General features: G+C 36.1%; 1 protein-coding gene across 2 annotated transcripts in view; it reads right to left on the bottom strand.

Annotated features, from left to right (window-relative positions):
* Window positions 1-18150, bottom strand: part of LOC5577649 — an 85584-nt gene that overhangs the window by 53604 nt on the left and 13830 nt on the right. Inside the window, exons 3-4 of one of the 2 annotated variants that reach the window (XM_021838135.1) lie at window positions 13092-13248; window positions 9715-9944 (exon numbers count right to left, since the gene is read on the bottom strand). In XM_021838135.1, coding sequence (XP_021693827.1) covers window positions 9715-9944; window positions 13092-13248 — 387 coding nt within the window. The remainder of the gene's footprint in view (window positions 1-9714; window positions 9945-13091; window positions 13249-18150) is intronic. The other variant, XM_021838136.1, reaches the window with a different exon arrangement.

Raw genomic sequence — 18150 nt, 5'->3', positions numbered from 1 at the left:
GGTTTACTCCAATCTGCCGTGCTCCCGAGTAACCGAGTGATTCGTGAACGTGTTCGAAGCTGTTCAAAGTCATATTGTGCTTCTGGGAAAAAAGCTGCTTCCCTTCCGAGATTTATGGTTTCCAAGGGTTTTTAACTAAACTAGTAGTTTTCCTATAAATTCAATCGTGGACTTCTCATATATTTCACCAGAAATTTTAATTTTATTCAAATATTGAAGTAAATTTTCTATGGACTCTTCAATTTAATATTTCATTCAAGGTTAAAGACATCAGAACGCTACAACAATTATAACTCTAATTCCTTCAAGAGTCCTACTCGAGATTATCCGTGGGTTTCCTCTAGAAAATCCTGCAGTTAATTATGGCTTTATTTGATAAAATTTTTCCAATAATTACTTTTTCAGTTTTTCGGGTTATACAAGACTTTCTCTAGAGTCTAGAAAAAATCCGGAAATGTATGTATGAATCTATCATTTATTTATCATTTATTTTACCAGAAACAGTGATATCTTCAGGATTTGTTTAAGAAATATCCACTTTTTTTAACTCTCTAATTATTTTTGCAAAACTTCCTTAGAATCTCCATGAAGATGTTCTTAGATAAATCCTGGATGAACTGTTTAGGAACTTTTTTGGAAAACCTGTTGAAAAATTCTTTATAGAAAACTTGGGAAAAATCTATCAACGTATTTCTAAATAAATTTCAAGCTGCAACAATATAGAAACGAAAATAAAGAGAAATTCAAAAAAAAATCCCCTAAGGAATTTTTCGAGCTTTTTCTAAATTCTACATTCGCTGAATGAGTTCCGAGTTAGATCATTTCCTTGAGAAACGAATCTTTGAAGAAATCCCAAAAGTAATTTCTGAGGGTATTTTTGGGGAAAAAAAATCCAGGATGAATTCTTTAAGGCTGATACCAGAAATCTAGGAGGAATTCTTTATGAAATTTATGAATGAATCGCTCAAAAACTCCTGAAGAAATATTTGAACTATCAACTGGAAGAAACTTAAAGCAAACACCTGAATTTCTCATGAAATCATTGAATAGGGGGATTAGAAGCATAACATACGGGGCGAAATGGACCCCCCTCAATATCTGAGAATATGCATACTTCATCAAAAGTTCATACACTGCATGAAATCTGTATTGAATTTGACGGTATAAAAGTTTATTTTTTGCTTCAATCGTCCTTCAAAATTTGATTTAAAGTTTTTTTTCAGTTTCAAATTGGCATATAAGCACGGCCGTGGAAGAATCTAATTTTTGAGCAAAGTAACGAACCCAGAAAGGTTCTTTTAAGCAATTTTGATTGAGGAAGAGCCCTTTTGCATATCGAAACGATTGACAGTCATTAAATAGATTGAAATCATTAAATTTCATGCAAGTTTTCATTTTGCCCCGATACTTTTTTACCAGCCTTGTTTTCGGCCCAATTTTCTAACCCGCTTTTGTGACATATGATATGATTTTTATCATCATCAACGACGTGCTAGTACTAGCATCAAACTTGAAAACTAGCCGGGGGTAAATTGAAAACATTGCCATTTTATGGTCTTAGAACGAACATTTGCTTAACGTGTCCATTATGCTCCTAATTCCCCTACATATAGTTATATTTGGCGTAACTTCAAGAGGAATGTTCATCTATCTCTGAGAGATAAATATTTGAATTAAAGAAATTTTAAGCAAACACCTGAATTTCATTCTCATGAAATCATCTAATACATACATATATATGGCGTAAAGGCACGAGAAATGCCCACGGAAATTTTTTGCGAGACCCTCTGAGGGATAACTAGTAAAAAGAAATCTTTATTGAAACGGGGTTCCTTATCGATCCCTTTTTAATAACGTTTTTCAGGAATGATGTTTCTAGGTAAAGACACTTAGCCTCTACCCGCCCTGTTGACTAGCCACATGTCAATTGTACGTTAGCCTAGCGTCTTTTTTTGAAAGGACCTCCAAATTGACACCGCACCGGGCCCCGAAACCCTAGCTACGCCATTGGCTCGCGCAACATGAAACGATCTGAGACGAGGGTTCACAAACTGAGTTAGTTCATCAATCAAAACCAATAACTTTGATACATAAAACATTCTGGAAAAGATTGATCAGACACAACATTGTATCCAAAAGTTTTTTATATGATTGCCAAGAGGTTTATAAGGGGTTTATGAGGTTTCCATAAGTGATTCTTTAAGGGTTTAGTACAGGGCTTCCCAACCGGTAGTCCGCGGACCTCTAGGGGGCAGTGACGACTTCTTTAGGGATCCGCGACGCCATTATAGCCTAATGTTTTTTTTTGTCCTAGGGAATCTCTTGCATTACTTGTTTTGAAAGATAGCATTATTTTTTAATCTGTAACTTTAATTACTGTATTACTTTTTAAACTACCTTTACGCGAAACCATTTAACAAAAAACCAGTAAGCAGCGGGGTACGATTGATGATTAACATGGCATACCTTGTTAGAAGTTCAAATATATGATAATGCTTCATAAACAAAGTTTTGTTTTTGGCAAACATATGCTTTGTTTTTGCGTAAAAATATCTTAAATATTAAACCTTTTTCGACTTATTGTTTTATTTTAAACATTTAACAATTCTTGGGATATTTTTGGCTTCATCTTTTTGTCAGCTGCTTGTTAAGATCCTCGGAAAGTTCCATGGCTCTTCTGGAAAATTCCCGAAGTGATTCAAAAAATGCCAAAAATACTACCGTAAGGACACCATTTACCGCTTTATGAATTACTTTGAAAAATATGAACAAATTTTCGCAATAAAAGTTATCAGCATGTATAAGTATACCAAAATGAATTTATCAGAGCGAAATGCATATGATTTTATATTATTAAAAAAATATATAGTTTTAGGCTATTTACGGCGGTCAACATGAGTTTAATAATAATGTATTATGGAAGATGCTTCTCTGCTGCCACGGTTGACTACATTGTCGTACTATAAGATAACAACCACCTAATGAAAGTAAATTTATTCCAATAAGTGCTGTATATAGGGCCTCATACTAAGGATGAGCGGTAAATGGCACCATAAACCTGTATTATTGGCATACATGTTGTTCGGTACCATTATACATTTTGCTGATTTCATCTTATATTTCTACAAAAACAATTGTTTTATCTTGGGTTTAGCGCAAAAAGTCTTGAAAAATATTAAACAATCGATTTTTTACGGAATTTAACACATTGAACTGCTGTAAAATGAGCGGTGAATGGCGTCCTAACGGCATTTGTTTTTCTATCTATAACATATATCCATGACAGATTTTATCGAAGAATCCTGACCGGTATTTGACAACATAACCAAGAGCTCCAAGTGAAATATCAAACAAATTCTTCCAACGTCTGTTAGTTGGCTCTTAAGAAGGCCGATAGAAAATTTCTTGAAATAGTCAATGAAGCTTTCAGAGCTGATGCTTGATAGTTGGATAAAACAAATTATCTTTTAAAACTTCTAAGAAAAATGAGGAAGCCTTTCAAATTTTGGAATTTTGAGGATTATTCTGTAGAAAATCTTTATCAAACTCGAGGTAGGATCATTAACAAAATGCTGAGAGGAGTTTTAGTAGGAATCTTTTCAAATATCAGATGTTTGGTAGACTCCTGGTGAGATCCTTGATGGGTGTTGAAATTATTAAGCTCCAAAAGAACGTAGCACAATTATCTGTGATGGCTTACGCACGTACCTTCTGAGTGCGTCTACCGAGGAAATCTGTTGATTTATTATGAAGAGGATTTCCATAAACTTTGACTTTGAGAACATTCATCTTCAGGGGTTCACGGAATGTTCGTAGAACTTCAAAGGAGATGTAGCTTCAAAAAGGCTAGGAACCGCTGGTTCAGAAGGTTCCCGTTGAATACCAAGTACCCAGACAACCAAAATGTACGTATAAGGAAATCACCATTTGCGTTATGCGATGCTTATATATGCAACGTTTCCGTATAAAATGTCGTCAAATGGCCTTATGCGTACATAAATGGAGACGATATACATATGTGCATATTTTATATGATGTAAGTTGACATGCAATGCGAGCGTAAAGATTTTATTGCAAACTATTCTGTAATATAATGCGACTTAATTTGTAATAATAAAGTTTATTTGACAGCTGCTACGGATTGCTTCGTACGTACTTAGTACGTGTATACGGAAAGATACAAAATACACTGATGAACTCGGAAAATACGGGTGTGATGTTATTTGTGCAAGTAAACGAGATTCACGTTATTTCTTATGCGACTTCTGGTTGTCTGGGTAATTTTCATGAGCTCCAAAAGGATCACCAAAAGACTTTTGAACATTACCAAAGGTTATCAAGAGTTTTGTAGAGCATCGTATGGGTTCCAAGAAATTCTAAAAAGGTTCTTGAAGACTTTTCTAGCAATTTTCTTAGGTTTTCTGGAGTTCCTAATGCAATTTTGACGTTTTCAGAAGCTTCCAAGAGTGTTTCACACACACTCCAATGATTTTAGTGAAACTTTAAATTTGACGATGCCTAGCTGCTTTTAGATTTTCAACTCGATCCAGTTTACAATGGTACAGAGGTATCATCTAGAAAATTTCAATGTTTTCTAGTACATTTCTATAAGCTTCCTCCATTTAGCCCCACCGCACATATTTACTCATTTTAGTACTATTGATCAGTAAAAAATATAAACTTTCCAGGAGATTCTCAGTAATTCTCAAGACCTTCTCTAAGATTTCCTAAATGTAACAAATGATTTCCAGAGATTCATAGACATTTTTAAGTGTTCCTAATACGTTTCTTGAAGATCCAAGGGTTTCTATTTTCTAAAGATTAAAGGTTTTTCAAAGAATTGTCAAAGATTTCCCAAAAGGGATTATGGAAGGAAACGCTAGTGGTTTTTAAAAGTTTCCAGCAATTCCCAATCATTTGAACAGCTTTAGAGGTAAAAAGAGATAAAGGGGCTTCCAAGGTTTTTAAGCGCTTCTCAGGGATTTCTTTTCAAATTACTTATAACATTCCAGAAGGTGTTGGGATTTATCAGAGACGCATGGTGGTTCTCAGAACTTCCAAGGCTTGCCAAAATGGGTCTGCAAAATGGTGAGCCTACAACCTAGAAGGAGCGTCCAATGTAGCTCTGGTCCTCAAAAGTCCCTACTTAATGCTTCCACGGGTCAACCGATGACAAAGACCGCCAGGTAAGGGTTGCATGCTTAGCTGGTAGTGCAGCCTGGGTATTTATGTCCTTCTGACTAGAAGGAGGTGCATCGTGACCGTCTGTACACCACCAAGGTGCGGCTCAAACAGTGTCTGTTCAGCTTAATACGGAATGCTTTTCCCCGGAAGCTATACATAAGATGGTAGCCACATCATGAGGATAGGGAACTTTAGGCTAACAACCTACTGTTCCTGAAACATTTTAAACCGTTCAAGAAGCCGACAGAGAAAGATAACGATCCGATTTGCAAAGAGTTCTCTAGCAGCTAAAGCTTCCTAGAGCTTCAAATGATTTTCAAAGAGTTCCCAAGAGGTTTACGAAGGTTTTCGTTGTGTTACAAATACCCTTGAATCCTTAGAAACCCCTGAGAACTTATAGGGACCCCTTGAATATCTATGAGAAACCTTTGTTTATATAAATGTATGAATCGAATCATTTGTATGAAAAACGAATTCAATCAATTCGGGAGATGCTACGAAAACGGGAAGTGACATGATGTATGGGTTAGAACACACGTCAATCACGCCGAGGACCTAGAATCGAATCTCATCTCCTAAATAGTCATTAACGACGTTACATACAATTATAGCGCCGACTTCCTGCTGAAAGAAAATAAAACCGTTAATCTCGAGATGAACTAGGGATATAAATCTCGAAAAAAGAGATAGAAAAGAATGCTACAAAAGCCTAAATTGGGGAGAAGATGCATCATAAATTTTGACCCCTTCTTAAATCAGCAGCCTGTCATAAGAAAAAAAAAAACATGATAATTTTCCTGGTTAAGAGTATTTTTGCCCCATTTTAACCAAAAATTCATCGAAAAGTTCGTCTAATTTTTAAATCAGAACTATTTGTGATTAATGATCATCCAGACATCTGTAAGTACCACAGGCTACGATTTGTTTTCTCTAGTTTGATTATTCATAAGCTTTTTAAACATTGTTGAATAATGATAATTTATATTTTTGGCATCACTCTTTATAAAATAATACACTATTTTGAGATTTCTTGGAGCCAACTCATTCGATTCGCGTGACATGTTCATAGGAACCCCTCTAACTAAAATTACCTGTTATGTTCATATCTCATTTATCGCGTTCAGTATCACAAGGGCGTAAATGCAATGATCGATGCTTTTTCTTAGATTTTCTTTTTACTCAGGCGGGTGACTGTTTTCAGCTGTTATTTTTTCATTCAGTAGAAAGAACTCATCGTACTTGATCATGCTGCATCGTAAAATATTACGAAAATCGTATGAATTTCGTGTACTAAATAAGAGACGACGAAGAGAAACCGATCACTGTAGATACTTAACGCATGATTTATTTATCTTTTTAACAAATTAACTACAAACAAAATGGTAGTCGAAGCAATTTTATATGAAAATTTGAAGCCAAGGTACTTCGGAATAACAAAATACCAGAGAATAAGTTGGCGCATGTCTAACGAATTAGAATGTTGAGTTCAATTCTTAACAATAAGACGTGTAACACTTTCGCAAATTTCACTTCAGCTTGTGCATTTAATCCAGTGGCAAAGCATATACAATGTCTAAATTTTCAGAAGTTGTATGAACTTCCATTCGAACGGGTAAGTCGCAAATATAATTAATAAAAAAAAAAGCATTAAGCATTAATTAATAACAATCCCTCAAATGTGTTATTTTGAAATGTTTATAAAAAACAATTACACATAACTTTTTCAAAGATCTTTCCAAATCATCGGTCTAGTAATAAGAAATTGATTGCCAACTAAATTTAAAATCTTTGGCTATAATCATGCGTATGTTGTGATATTTGGTTTGTTTGTACTGTGTGCAGAACCACCGAAGATTTTCTGTTAGGATAAAAATTGACAATGGTTCTGTAGAAGAATATTTCAACGGTCTTTAGATCATGCTCTTAAAAATTAGAATAGGTAAAAACCTTAAAGTTCGTAGACACAAAACTCAATTTGGACAAAATGAAATGTAAAATTGTGAAAAATAATGGAATCGTTTTGGAGGGCTTCGATCCCACGACTCCCAATACGCTAAACTGGGCGCTACGCCACAGAACGGGTAACGTTTCTGCAGTGCAATCGGCCAACCTGAAGCCAAAGTCCGTCAAGACCCTACATCTCCTTCATCTCTCTTAGATACCTAATTTGTATTTGGTTAACGCGCCCAGTCTAGCGTATTGGGAGTCGTGGGATCGAAGCCCGCCACAACGATTCCATTATTTTCCACAATTTTACATCTCAATTAATCCAAATTGACTTTTGTGTGTACGAACTTCAAGGGTTTTTTTAAACACCGTCGGCTAGTTTGAGCCATAATAGACATGACAACCCTAGTTGCGTAAAAAAGGTAGCTGAATTATCTTAAACGTCGAACCACGTGGTACAGTACCAAGAGTAATCATACAAGAGTATTTTATCACTGGAGATTGAATGGTTTGAAAAGAAATTTAATATAGTAATCAATAAACGGTTACAGCAATCCTTGAAAGTTGAGTAACTCTAAAATAACATACATTTGAAGAAGTCGAAAATCGATCCAGAAATGCTCATTTGGACCTAATTTAACAGATAATCTTGAAAAATATATTTCGTTCAGTTCCGAACTTGTAAATAATGACCCAACCAGTTGGTAGATACACATCAGTCTAATTATCTTGCCGCAAACTGTCACCCTTCTTTCATCGACAAAACAAAGAAGACAATCCTCACCCGCACACCACTCACACTCATACCCTTCGGCAATGGCACTGTGCGTTTACCGTATTCGCCCCCTGTATCTCTCCAGTCCCTGTTAAGCCCATCGGCCACTCTGGAAGGAGCGAACATCGATCGCAGCCAAAAAGGACCTGTTGGGCGGAACGATTAGATAACCTGCATATTAAATTTCCAGCAAACAATAATGAGACTCTCATTTCCGGCAGCAGCTGCTCCCAGCCCTCCTGCACCCCTGCTGCTCAAACAAACCATAGAATGACCTGCGGCACGCGTAGCGGAATTTATTGACCAGAAGGGAAAACGGCAGCAGCAGCAGCACCACCAGCAGGCTAGTCAATAGAAAATGTCACGGTGCTTTCCAGATCGTTGTTATCAGTGAATGATGAAAATTCATTAAATCTGTGTGCACTAGTCGTTTTCTATAGCTTGACTGCGTGTCTGGGTAAATGTCTTGAAGAGTTGTAGGCCCCGTTTTGGAGTTACGACCTTTTGATGGTATCAGTCTACGATTTCCATATGGAAGATTGTTATATGAAAATTGTGTATCGGTGATCGCTACTATCAGAAGAATTTTACCATTAAACATTATTCAATATTGATTACTCGACGAATCGACGATTATCGACGAAATTTTGAGTTTATTCCTATTAAATTTAGTTTAAGTGTTTTCAATTTTCATTGACATGACAGTTTAGCGTCAGAAAGGGCGTAACTCAAAAGTTTCTCGATAGACGAGCTAAAGACGACTAGAGAGTACAGATTCGATGGAGATTTTTTTTTTCTCGATAAAAACATTCTGGGGAGCACCGTGAATGCGGCTTTTGATTCTGTGTTTGCATTGTCACGCGCGCATTTGACAAACATCGACCGGGCGACAAAAAGGAGACGCACTGAACGCACGCACGCACGCGGTTCGCTAAGCAACCAACGAACCGATCGGCCTACTTGAATGACTAGGGGGTTAGGGTGATTCATATTTCCCTAGTTTTTCGATGGCATCAACAACAACAACAGCAGCAGCAAAGCCTGTTTTGGGTTGGGGGGAAAATCGTTGGGTTTATGGTTTCGGTTGGGTGTAAATGACTCTAGGGCGGTGAATATCCCATTCGAAGTCGCATTTCATCCTCAGTTTTCTCTTTTTCTCTCCGGTTCCTAAACAAACAGAAAAAAGCGGCAGAGAATGATAATAAATGCCGTGTGTTGTGCTCGTGAGTGGTGAGTCGCTTTCGGCTGCTCTACGTGTTAGTTAGTATAGTATGACTGTTTCTTTTCGGGTTACTGCGATCTAACTTCTACTGATGTATGCGTGCACGCGCCGAACCACCCACCGCCACCTTGCGCTCTAGTAGGAGTTACAACCATCACCACAAAAAAAGGGCCAACTCGCGGTTAATCATCGAATGTTTAATTATTACACACTAAATAGGCGTATCTCTCATCCAAACGGGACCCTGCGGCTTCTTTTGGGTTCCGTCTCTTCTGATCCGCGCAGTGGAATCGTTTAAGAAAATTATCAAACTTTCACGACTTTGGTTTTGGATTTTTCTTCTTTCGCTTATGGTACAAGGTTGAAAAAACATACGATTCTAATGTGAGAAAAAGGACGGAAAACGGAAAAACAAAAAACAAACAATAGAAACCATAGAACCAAAAATAAAACAAAAACGGAACAATTGTTGTTGTAGTTTGGTTGAGAATGAAAAATCAAGAACAGAACAGAACAAGTAAGGAAAAATACACTTAAAAGTAGTTTGTTATCATTGCTAGAGAGTAAAAATAAAATCGTTGCTTACAATTGTCGCTATCTTCATTGGATCGTGCATACTGATCCGATGACGATAATCGTGAATGCCCGTTCATGTTGGGATGAGCCCCCCGACTATGATCACTTTTTAAAACGCTATGAATAGGCATTGGCGCTGGATTCAACTGGCCTATATACATATCTTCACACTCACTTTCTTTATACTGAAGTGTGTTTAAATGCTTCTGGTATATTACAACGCATCGATGACATCCCTTTCTGCGCGGGTCCGACGTAGAAGTAGAGAAAAAAAGAAGAAAAAAGAGAAACATTTGGAATATGAAAATCAAGGGGAATAAACGGAATGCTGATGACTAGAACTATAAAGCGAATGATATGTTTTCATTTAGTTTTTCGTTTAGCATATGGAAAATGAATTCAATGGTTTAGAACTGAAAAAAATGCATTAACCCGTAAATACTCAGGACGATCTTATATAGCTAAAAGTTCTTAAACTTGATGATTTTCTTATATTTTTAGCCACATATTTTTTAGTTTAGGGATTAATTGTGCTTGCAACATGGTGTCTCCCCCTCTGTAATCTCCCCTTTTTTGAGGAAGCCAAAAATATGTGTATTTTTCATTAGTTTTAGAAACTATCCAATCTATTGTCGATTTTTTTCTAGGTTTCCTCATCATGAATGCTTTATCGTGATTGCAGATAAGTAAAAAATAGCTATTAGAAATAACACTACTTCTCGGCAACACTGATTCACGCACTTTGATTGAGATTCCAGTGACTTCAAATCTGTTTCGCAAAATGATCGTAACACGAAAATTGAGTTTTTATTCACAAATTTCCATATTTTCATGAATACTTAACATTTTTGTTCAACAACAATGGAGTACATTCGTCTTCTTTCTGGCGTTACGTCCCCACTGGGACAGAGCCTGCTTTATTAACTGAGAGCTTACTATGCCAATGACCATTTTTGCAAGCGTATATCGTGTGGCAGGTACGATGATACTTTATGCCCTGGGAAGTCGAGAAAATTTCCAACCCGAAAAAATCCTCGACCGGTGGGATTCGAACCCACGACCCTCAGCTTGGTCATGCTGAATAGCTGCACGTGCACCGCTACGGCTATCTGGCCCCAATGGAGTACATCTGTTCATCGAAATTCATACTCAACGGTTGGGTGGGTCGAATTTCAAAACATCGAATGCCAAGACGTCGAAAGTACAAAACGTCGAAAGGACAAAACGTCAAAAAAAGAGAATTGTAAGAAAACGGGAATTGCTTGGAAGAATGATTCTCTTTCGAAAGAATAAGTAATTCGTATGGCACCGTTATTCAAAGCATTTTTAATCGACCACAATGTGAAAAAAAAAGATATCTGGAAAACAACTCCAGATCGGTGAAGAAAAATTACTGCTTCCGATGTTTTGTCCTTTCGACGTTTTGGGGTTGGATGAAAAAACGTCGAAAGACAAAATGTCGAACTCCAAAACATTGAATGTCCGAAACGTCGAAAGTAGAGCATCAGAAAGAAGATGAAATTTCTACGAATAATGATTCTCTTTCGAAAGAATAAATAAATAACGTTATTCATATCATATTTAATCGATCAAGATGAGATATGTTATCTTTTCGACGTTTTGTCCCTTTCGACGATTTGTCCCTTTCGACGTTTGGGGATTCGACGGTTTTGGCTTTCAACGTTTTGTCTTTCGATTCTTTGTCTTTTGACATTTTCTCTTTCGATATTCTGTCCCTCAACCACGACCAAGAGCTTTTCTTTCCAATTGACATTTATGTGTTTTTTTTATATCATGTAGCCAGGCTTGATAATACTGCTCAACATCATCAGAGTTCGATGACATACTCTAGATGTGCTGCCTTTCGCACTTTGCTAAGCGTCCGATTAGAAAACGATCTTCAGCAAAGTTATAGCTGATGAATATATCTCATAGTATCAACGTAACTCTAATCCCCAAAAGCACATAGACTAGAGATGGGCAAAATCTTCAAATTCTGGGAGTGAATCGTAAGTGACTCACTCACACAAGTGAATCGACTCTTTTGACCGATTCGGTAAAAATGAATCATGTGTTTCACACAATAAACGAAAAATATAACAATTTTTAAATGAGAATATTTTTTGTACAACAACTTTAATTATTCATACATTTCCGAATTTATCATAATTCAACTCGAAAATATTATCCCTAGTAAATATTAGAGCCCTTTTCCAAAATTGTCGATTCAAATGAATCGTGAGTCTTTCGAAAAGAACCGTGATTCGTTCACTCATTTTCGAGACTCGACTCTTTTGAATGATTCGTGAGTGAGTCGCCCATCTCTAACATAGACAAGAACTACGAGCGATTGAATGAATTGCTTGCTTTTCCCTTAGTAATTCCCATATAAACTTTGAAGGGCTTGTGCAGTCTCAGTTTTCATCCGAATGAGCTCAAATTTTGGGAGGACTCCCAGAATTTGATATAGAATCGATTGAGCGGTGTAGAGCAAAAACGGTTTTTTGAACCACTCTAATGGAGATGCTTAAGAAGCAAAAAGTCGAATTCGTATAAAAATGGTACACACTTAGTCTTTTTTCTCGGTTTCTCGATTTCAACGAAGAACGATTTACTGATACTCGGCTTTTATTTGCTGAGATTCCAGGAAATTTATTTGCCGACTACTCGGCTGTGCGGATCTCGGTTGAAATTAGCTGAGATTGGGCATTCTAAATTAAGTGTGTAGAATCCACAGAATCGTCCAGAACTACGTCCCATTGAAATATATTAGGCAATGGGAGAGAATCAAGTTCAGCAGCACAACGAAAAGTTAAGGAGAAAGTTGTGCAGAACCTAATGGTAAGTATTAAGAAAAAAGAGTCGGAGCATTCTCCAGAAATGCTCAAATCATGTTCAAACTTATGTATTTGGTCGAAATTACCTTGATTTCCATGTATTTCAAGAGAACGTATGAATTTGTTCGAAAATAAACAGTTTCCTTTCAAAGAAACGTGTCCACTTTCTTAAATGAACAGTCTTTAGCACATCACCCTGCTATGGGTTTCAACGGATATCTACTGCAAAATAACGAAAAAACACGAAGTATTTAGCTGTCTGAACAAAAGGAAATGGAAAGGGAGAAGACACTACGCACTTGAAAACACAACTAACCCCTTGGTTTTAAAGTTATTGTACCTAAAAGTATTAGAAAATCATCAAGTTATAGCTTTTTTAATCGAAGAGAGATCGTTCTGGGTCTTTATGATTAATTTGAAACTCAATGAAAAAACGAAAAATAAAAAAGTAAAAGGATTATTTGTTACAATCGAAAGAATGAGATAGAGAGAAAGAGAGAGTAAATAGAAAGAGAGGTGGCAGGCATACATGGAACATGTTGGTACTTACTCGTTCACTAATAAAAATTTATCTCCATCACTAGCGATACATCTTCCTCTAGTACTTAAAGTTGATCCTTCTATAGTAATTTCCTGTTGTACCCCAGATTGAAACCATCGTCCCTCCCATCGTTTTGGAAAAGTGCACCCCGTGCCGCTCTGTAAAGCTGTATACGGATAAGAGAAATGGAAGAGGAAAAAGAATGATGTTTCATGATAGTGCCCGAAAAAAAAAAACAGTACACGACTCTAACGCTCCAGGGGAGGGAAAAAACGACGACGACGACGACGGTTCACTGGCTCACATCTATCTAATCAATTCAATTCCGGGGACATCCCGAAACTTGCACGCGGCCCACTATCGGAGCGAAAATATCCTCTACGCCTCCTCACGCTCCAGGGTGAACGCTCCCTTAGCGGTGGTGGCACCAATAAGGGAGGTAGTGTGTTTTGAAACGCTTCGCAATGCTTCGTACGATGCGAAAATGATATTTCAATGCTATTTTAATGGAAGTTTAATTATAAAAAAATTTCAATTAATTATTTTGCTCAAAAACTCTGCTTCATCGCACTTATAGTGGTGCAATAATCCCCATTTTATGGCTGATAATTGAATGATGGATTATTCAGCCTTAAAATCATATGGTTTTATCAGCACATGTTAGCTGTTGTTCCTTAGGTGCACCACCAATGGTACTTCTACCCTAGTTGGCATCAGCTAAACTCAAAGTGTTCGGGCCGCGTGGGAGGCGGAGATGGTGACGATCTTCAAAAAACGTGTGCGAAATGCTAATCAGCTTCGGTTCTAGACCGGTAACATCTTTAAGATGATTTCGGTGGTTGCGTTTTCGTCGACGGTTGGGCGTGTCGGGTTGAAATTAAAGTGTGAAAACAGTCAATTGCAGTAAATTTGGCAAGAAGTGTATCTACAAATAATGATTCCTCAGATGCAATTCTGAGGGGTTTGTAATGTAATCCATTACATTGCAGTACATGAGTATTAGGGTGGCTCGTATAATTGGATTATTCTTTAAACCGCCCATTCAATGTTTGATCAGATTTCAACTCGTTCGAATGAAAACTGTGACTACTTAAGTTCCTCTAAGTGTGTTTAATAATTTAATAATTTGTTGAAAATATGAAAGAGCATGTTTTTTTAAATACTTTAGCATTTTTTCCAGCTCGAATAACGACTATAACAAATTTAAACTTTAATTTTAAAAATGGTTCCAAATATGGAACCTTGACACTTTTGATCATGTTTGACGTTCACTTTGTCGACAAAAATGCCACAGGGGTTTTAGTTTTAACACTGGGGTAGTTCCTATCTGACATTTCAGAAGAGAGGCGGAAAGCAAAATATACCCAAAAATTGTGTTTAAATCAAAGGGTGAAAAAAAATGTTTTTGGGACTAAAACCAAAGTACCGTTTTGACTCATATTCCGAACACTTAAGGTAAAGTGACCAGACGTCCCGGATTGTGCGGGACAGTCCCGGATTTGAGCAATCTGTCCCGCATCGCCAAGCGTCCCGGAAAACGTCCCGGATTGTAGAGGTAACCAGAAATAGAACTTATGTTTGAAATATGAGTAATGAAATGTTATTAAGGCTAAGTGGCCCGTAATTCATTTTGACAGTTATGCTGATTTTGAAGATTGCAATTTCAAAGTAATAAAGATGGCTAATATTGATTCAGAAAAGTATCACTACTTGCGCTTACATGCAAGAAGTATGCTGATACTTTTTAAGCAATGTCAAGGCAAATCAAGTGATTTTCTTCAATTTGCAATCGTGCGACAAATTAGCCATAATCATCGATATACAGAACAAATTTCAATGACGGCCTACTTCGTCTTTATGGAAATTCAAAATTACTGGCTGGTTTTCTCCATGGACCAACAGAAATGTAATCAAAATCTTAACAGAATCCATATAGGAAATTAATTTACGTTGAAATCTTTTCAAAATATTTGTAAAAATGTCAATTCAAATGGAGCTCACTGTAGGAAATTTCTTGACCATTTCTTGGGCAGAAATTTTTACTTTTCTTGAGCGGTACAGCATACCTAGCTTAATATAATTCTGATAGAAATAAGAATTTCCATTGTATTCACTGGTAAAAACTATGACAATATTTCAGCTCAAGTCTTATGAAAATACTTCCAGGATACGCAACAGGATTTATTATATTTTAAGCCCTTGGTTTAGTTAAGAAACTTCAAATGGCACTGTTAAGGAATTCATGATTTGTTCAGAATTTTATTCAGAATCTTCCAAAAATTTGTATTGGTTCTCTTCTCGGTATTTTTTTTAATTGCAAAGATTTTGTCAAAAATCAAGAATCAATTTGTGGATTTTGTTCAGCGAACCAACTCACTAAATTTAACTCAGAATCCTTCATGATCAAGATTCTTTCTTGGATTTTATTTAGTCCATAATATTATAAGGATTCAGTTCAAATTACTAAAAAATGTTGCTTCAATATCTCAAAAATCAGTTTGAAAAGCATACAACATTCTGATTGGAATTCTGGTTTAAAAATATCACGTTATTAGGATCTAAATTTAAAAAAATATTTTGTTATTTTTATCTGTGCAACAACTTTCACAACAGGTTATGGAAATCCTACTAGAATATTTAAAATTTTCTAAAGTTTACAAATTATGTCCCGCATTGAAGCCAAACATATCTGGTCACTTTAACTTAAGGCCAACAGTGACTTCAAATGCATCTGATAGGCACAAATTAGCTGATATTTGTGAAAATTTCAATTTCTTCGCTAAGTCTAACGGTCTAACTGTTAGCTGTTGGGTTGGCCGATAAAGTTGTTTATTTTAGCTTGTTTAGTATTGTTTTTACTTAAAAGTATGGAACACCATTTTGATTCAAATGCCGAACACTGTGTTCATTCTGTCTCATATTTCGAACACCTTGATTCAAATTCCGAACAGCACGAATAAATCGTATTGAAATGAATAATTTCGCAAATAAATTTATCTGAGCAAGTTCTACTGGTCTCGAACTAGAGAATCATCACTACTCCAGCGGTATAAATTATATTGGAGACATTAAAATTGAATTGCAATTGACTGCCATTTCCTTGTTATTTGGTGACATATTTCAGCGAAACATTTCAACCAAATCGCCATACAAAAACCGAGTGTTCGGAATATGAGTCTGTTCGGAATTTGAGACAAAACGGTAAATCATTTTAAAATTTAGTAGACATGTGTTCTGGCCTTAAGCGTTTGGTACTGAAATTGTGACAGAGCTTAGTATTTTTGAAAAGGTTTCCAAGAAATTCATTACGTAACTTATTCAAACTGCGCGACAACTCACTATATTTACACCGAAAATTGCAAAGAATATTTGTTTAGACTATTATCAAGAATACTGTTTTAAGCTATTTTTCGATTATCAGAAATGATATAAAAGTAGTAAACAGTATGTTGGAGTTTCTGAAGAATATGGTGTCATGACCTATTATGCAACTAAAATAAGCTGCGTAATGAGTTGTTATTAGTCAATCAAACACGTTGTGTAATAGTAGTTTACGTAACAGGTTGCAGAATGACGATTTTTACAGCACGAGTCGAACATTTATCGAATGATGCTTGCCGAGTAATTACAACCTGAGAGAGGAGACAGCTCATTGACAACTGGCTTCTTTGATTTCTTCTTCTCATGTTTGCGTTGTGCACAATGGTTCGGAGAGCATTAAAAAGATCATAAAATCAAACTATTTAAATAGCAATTTGAGTCCAATCGACAATATTTGAATAATCTAAGCCAGCTGTCTCCTCTCTCTCAGATTACGAAGAGTACTGTAAAAATCGAGTTTTCTTCTTTCTGACGTTACTACTATGATCGGAAGATTTGATGGCACAAATCTCCCAATTGGCGGGGAACGTACCTCTGGAGCCTTCTGATACGTCATAACTGGAACAGAGCCAGCTTCGCAGATTTGTGTTCTCATGAAAACATTTCGAACCACAGTTATTAACTTTGAGCTTTCTTTGCCGATAGACTATTTTTGCATTTCATCCTATAGAGCGGTTCCACGCCAAATCGGTAAACGATGAAACTCGACTACCTTGGATTCAAATGGAATTTCGCACATAGTTTCGATATAATAGAATAAGTTTTTTTCCACTGGTGGAGAGACCATTTAAAATCAAGAGTAACTTCTGATAAGGGCGTAAGTAATTTTAGCATCACCATTTTAAAAAAATGAACGTCGGAAACCGTTTGTTATAGAGAAAAAGTGTCTGGAGAGGGATGGTAGACAATCAAATAGGCTTTGTAAAAAAATTATACACTGAAAAAAAAAATACTTTTATTTTCATGAAAAAATCGAAATTAAACCTTAAAACACAAATTGCAAAAAATGGGTATCTTCGATTTTTTTCAAATTTTTTCTATAAAATTTCAATGTAAAACCAGATGTTTTAAGCACAGTTTCAACATGGTGCAATCTAAAATAAAAAAAGTTTTTCTAAGGGCAACTTTTGGTGTATTTCTGAAAATTCAATTTCTGGTTATAGAAAATGCGTTTTGATGCTGCAATATGATTCTTTATCCAAAAACAATTCAAAATTCTAATATCAATAATCTTTCTATAAGTAACCGCTTCAAGATATTTGGGATTGAATTATAATAATATCATAAAACTTAAGAAAATACGCCCGTTTCTTGCATTATTCCAGATGCTCCATCAACAATGTTACGTTAATCTCTTCCCACATTATTGGGTATTTCCTTAACCACTGGACTGCGCAGTCAGTTTTCATAAGTGCGAGAATGTAAATAAAAGTGCGATCCTGCATCAAATCTTGTTGGTGTCTTCAGCGCACTTATTCTACGATTTATAATGAATGAGAGCGCTGAAAACACCAACAAGAATCGCACTTTTATTTTCCTTCCCTCACTTATAAAAACTAACTGCGGAGTCCAGTGGTGAATGAAATGCGCAATAATATCCCATCAACTTTACCATTGGTTTTACCTTGAAATTTTACAGAAAAAAATTGAAAAAAATCGAAGATACCTATTTTTTGCAATTTGTGTT

This window comes from Aedes aegypti, chromosome 1 (assembly GCF_002204515.2).
Source record: "Aedes aegypti strain LVP_AGWG chromosome 1, AaegL5.0 Primary Assembly, whole genome shotgun sequence".
NCBI lineage: Eukaryota > Metazoa > Arthropoda > Insecta > Diptera > Culicidae > Aedes > Aedes aegypti.
Note: the sequence above shows the minus strand (reverse complement) of the source record. Positions and strands in the feature narration are given on the sequence as shown.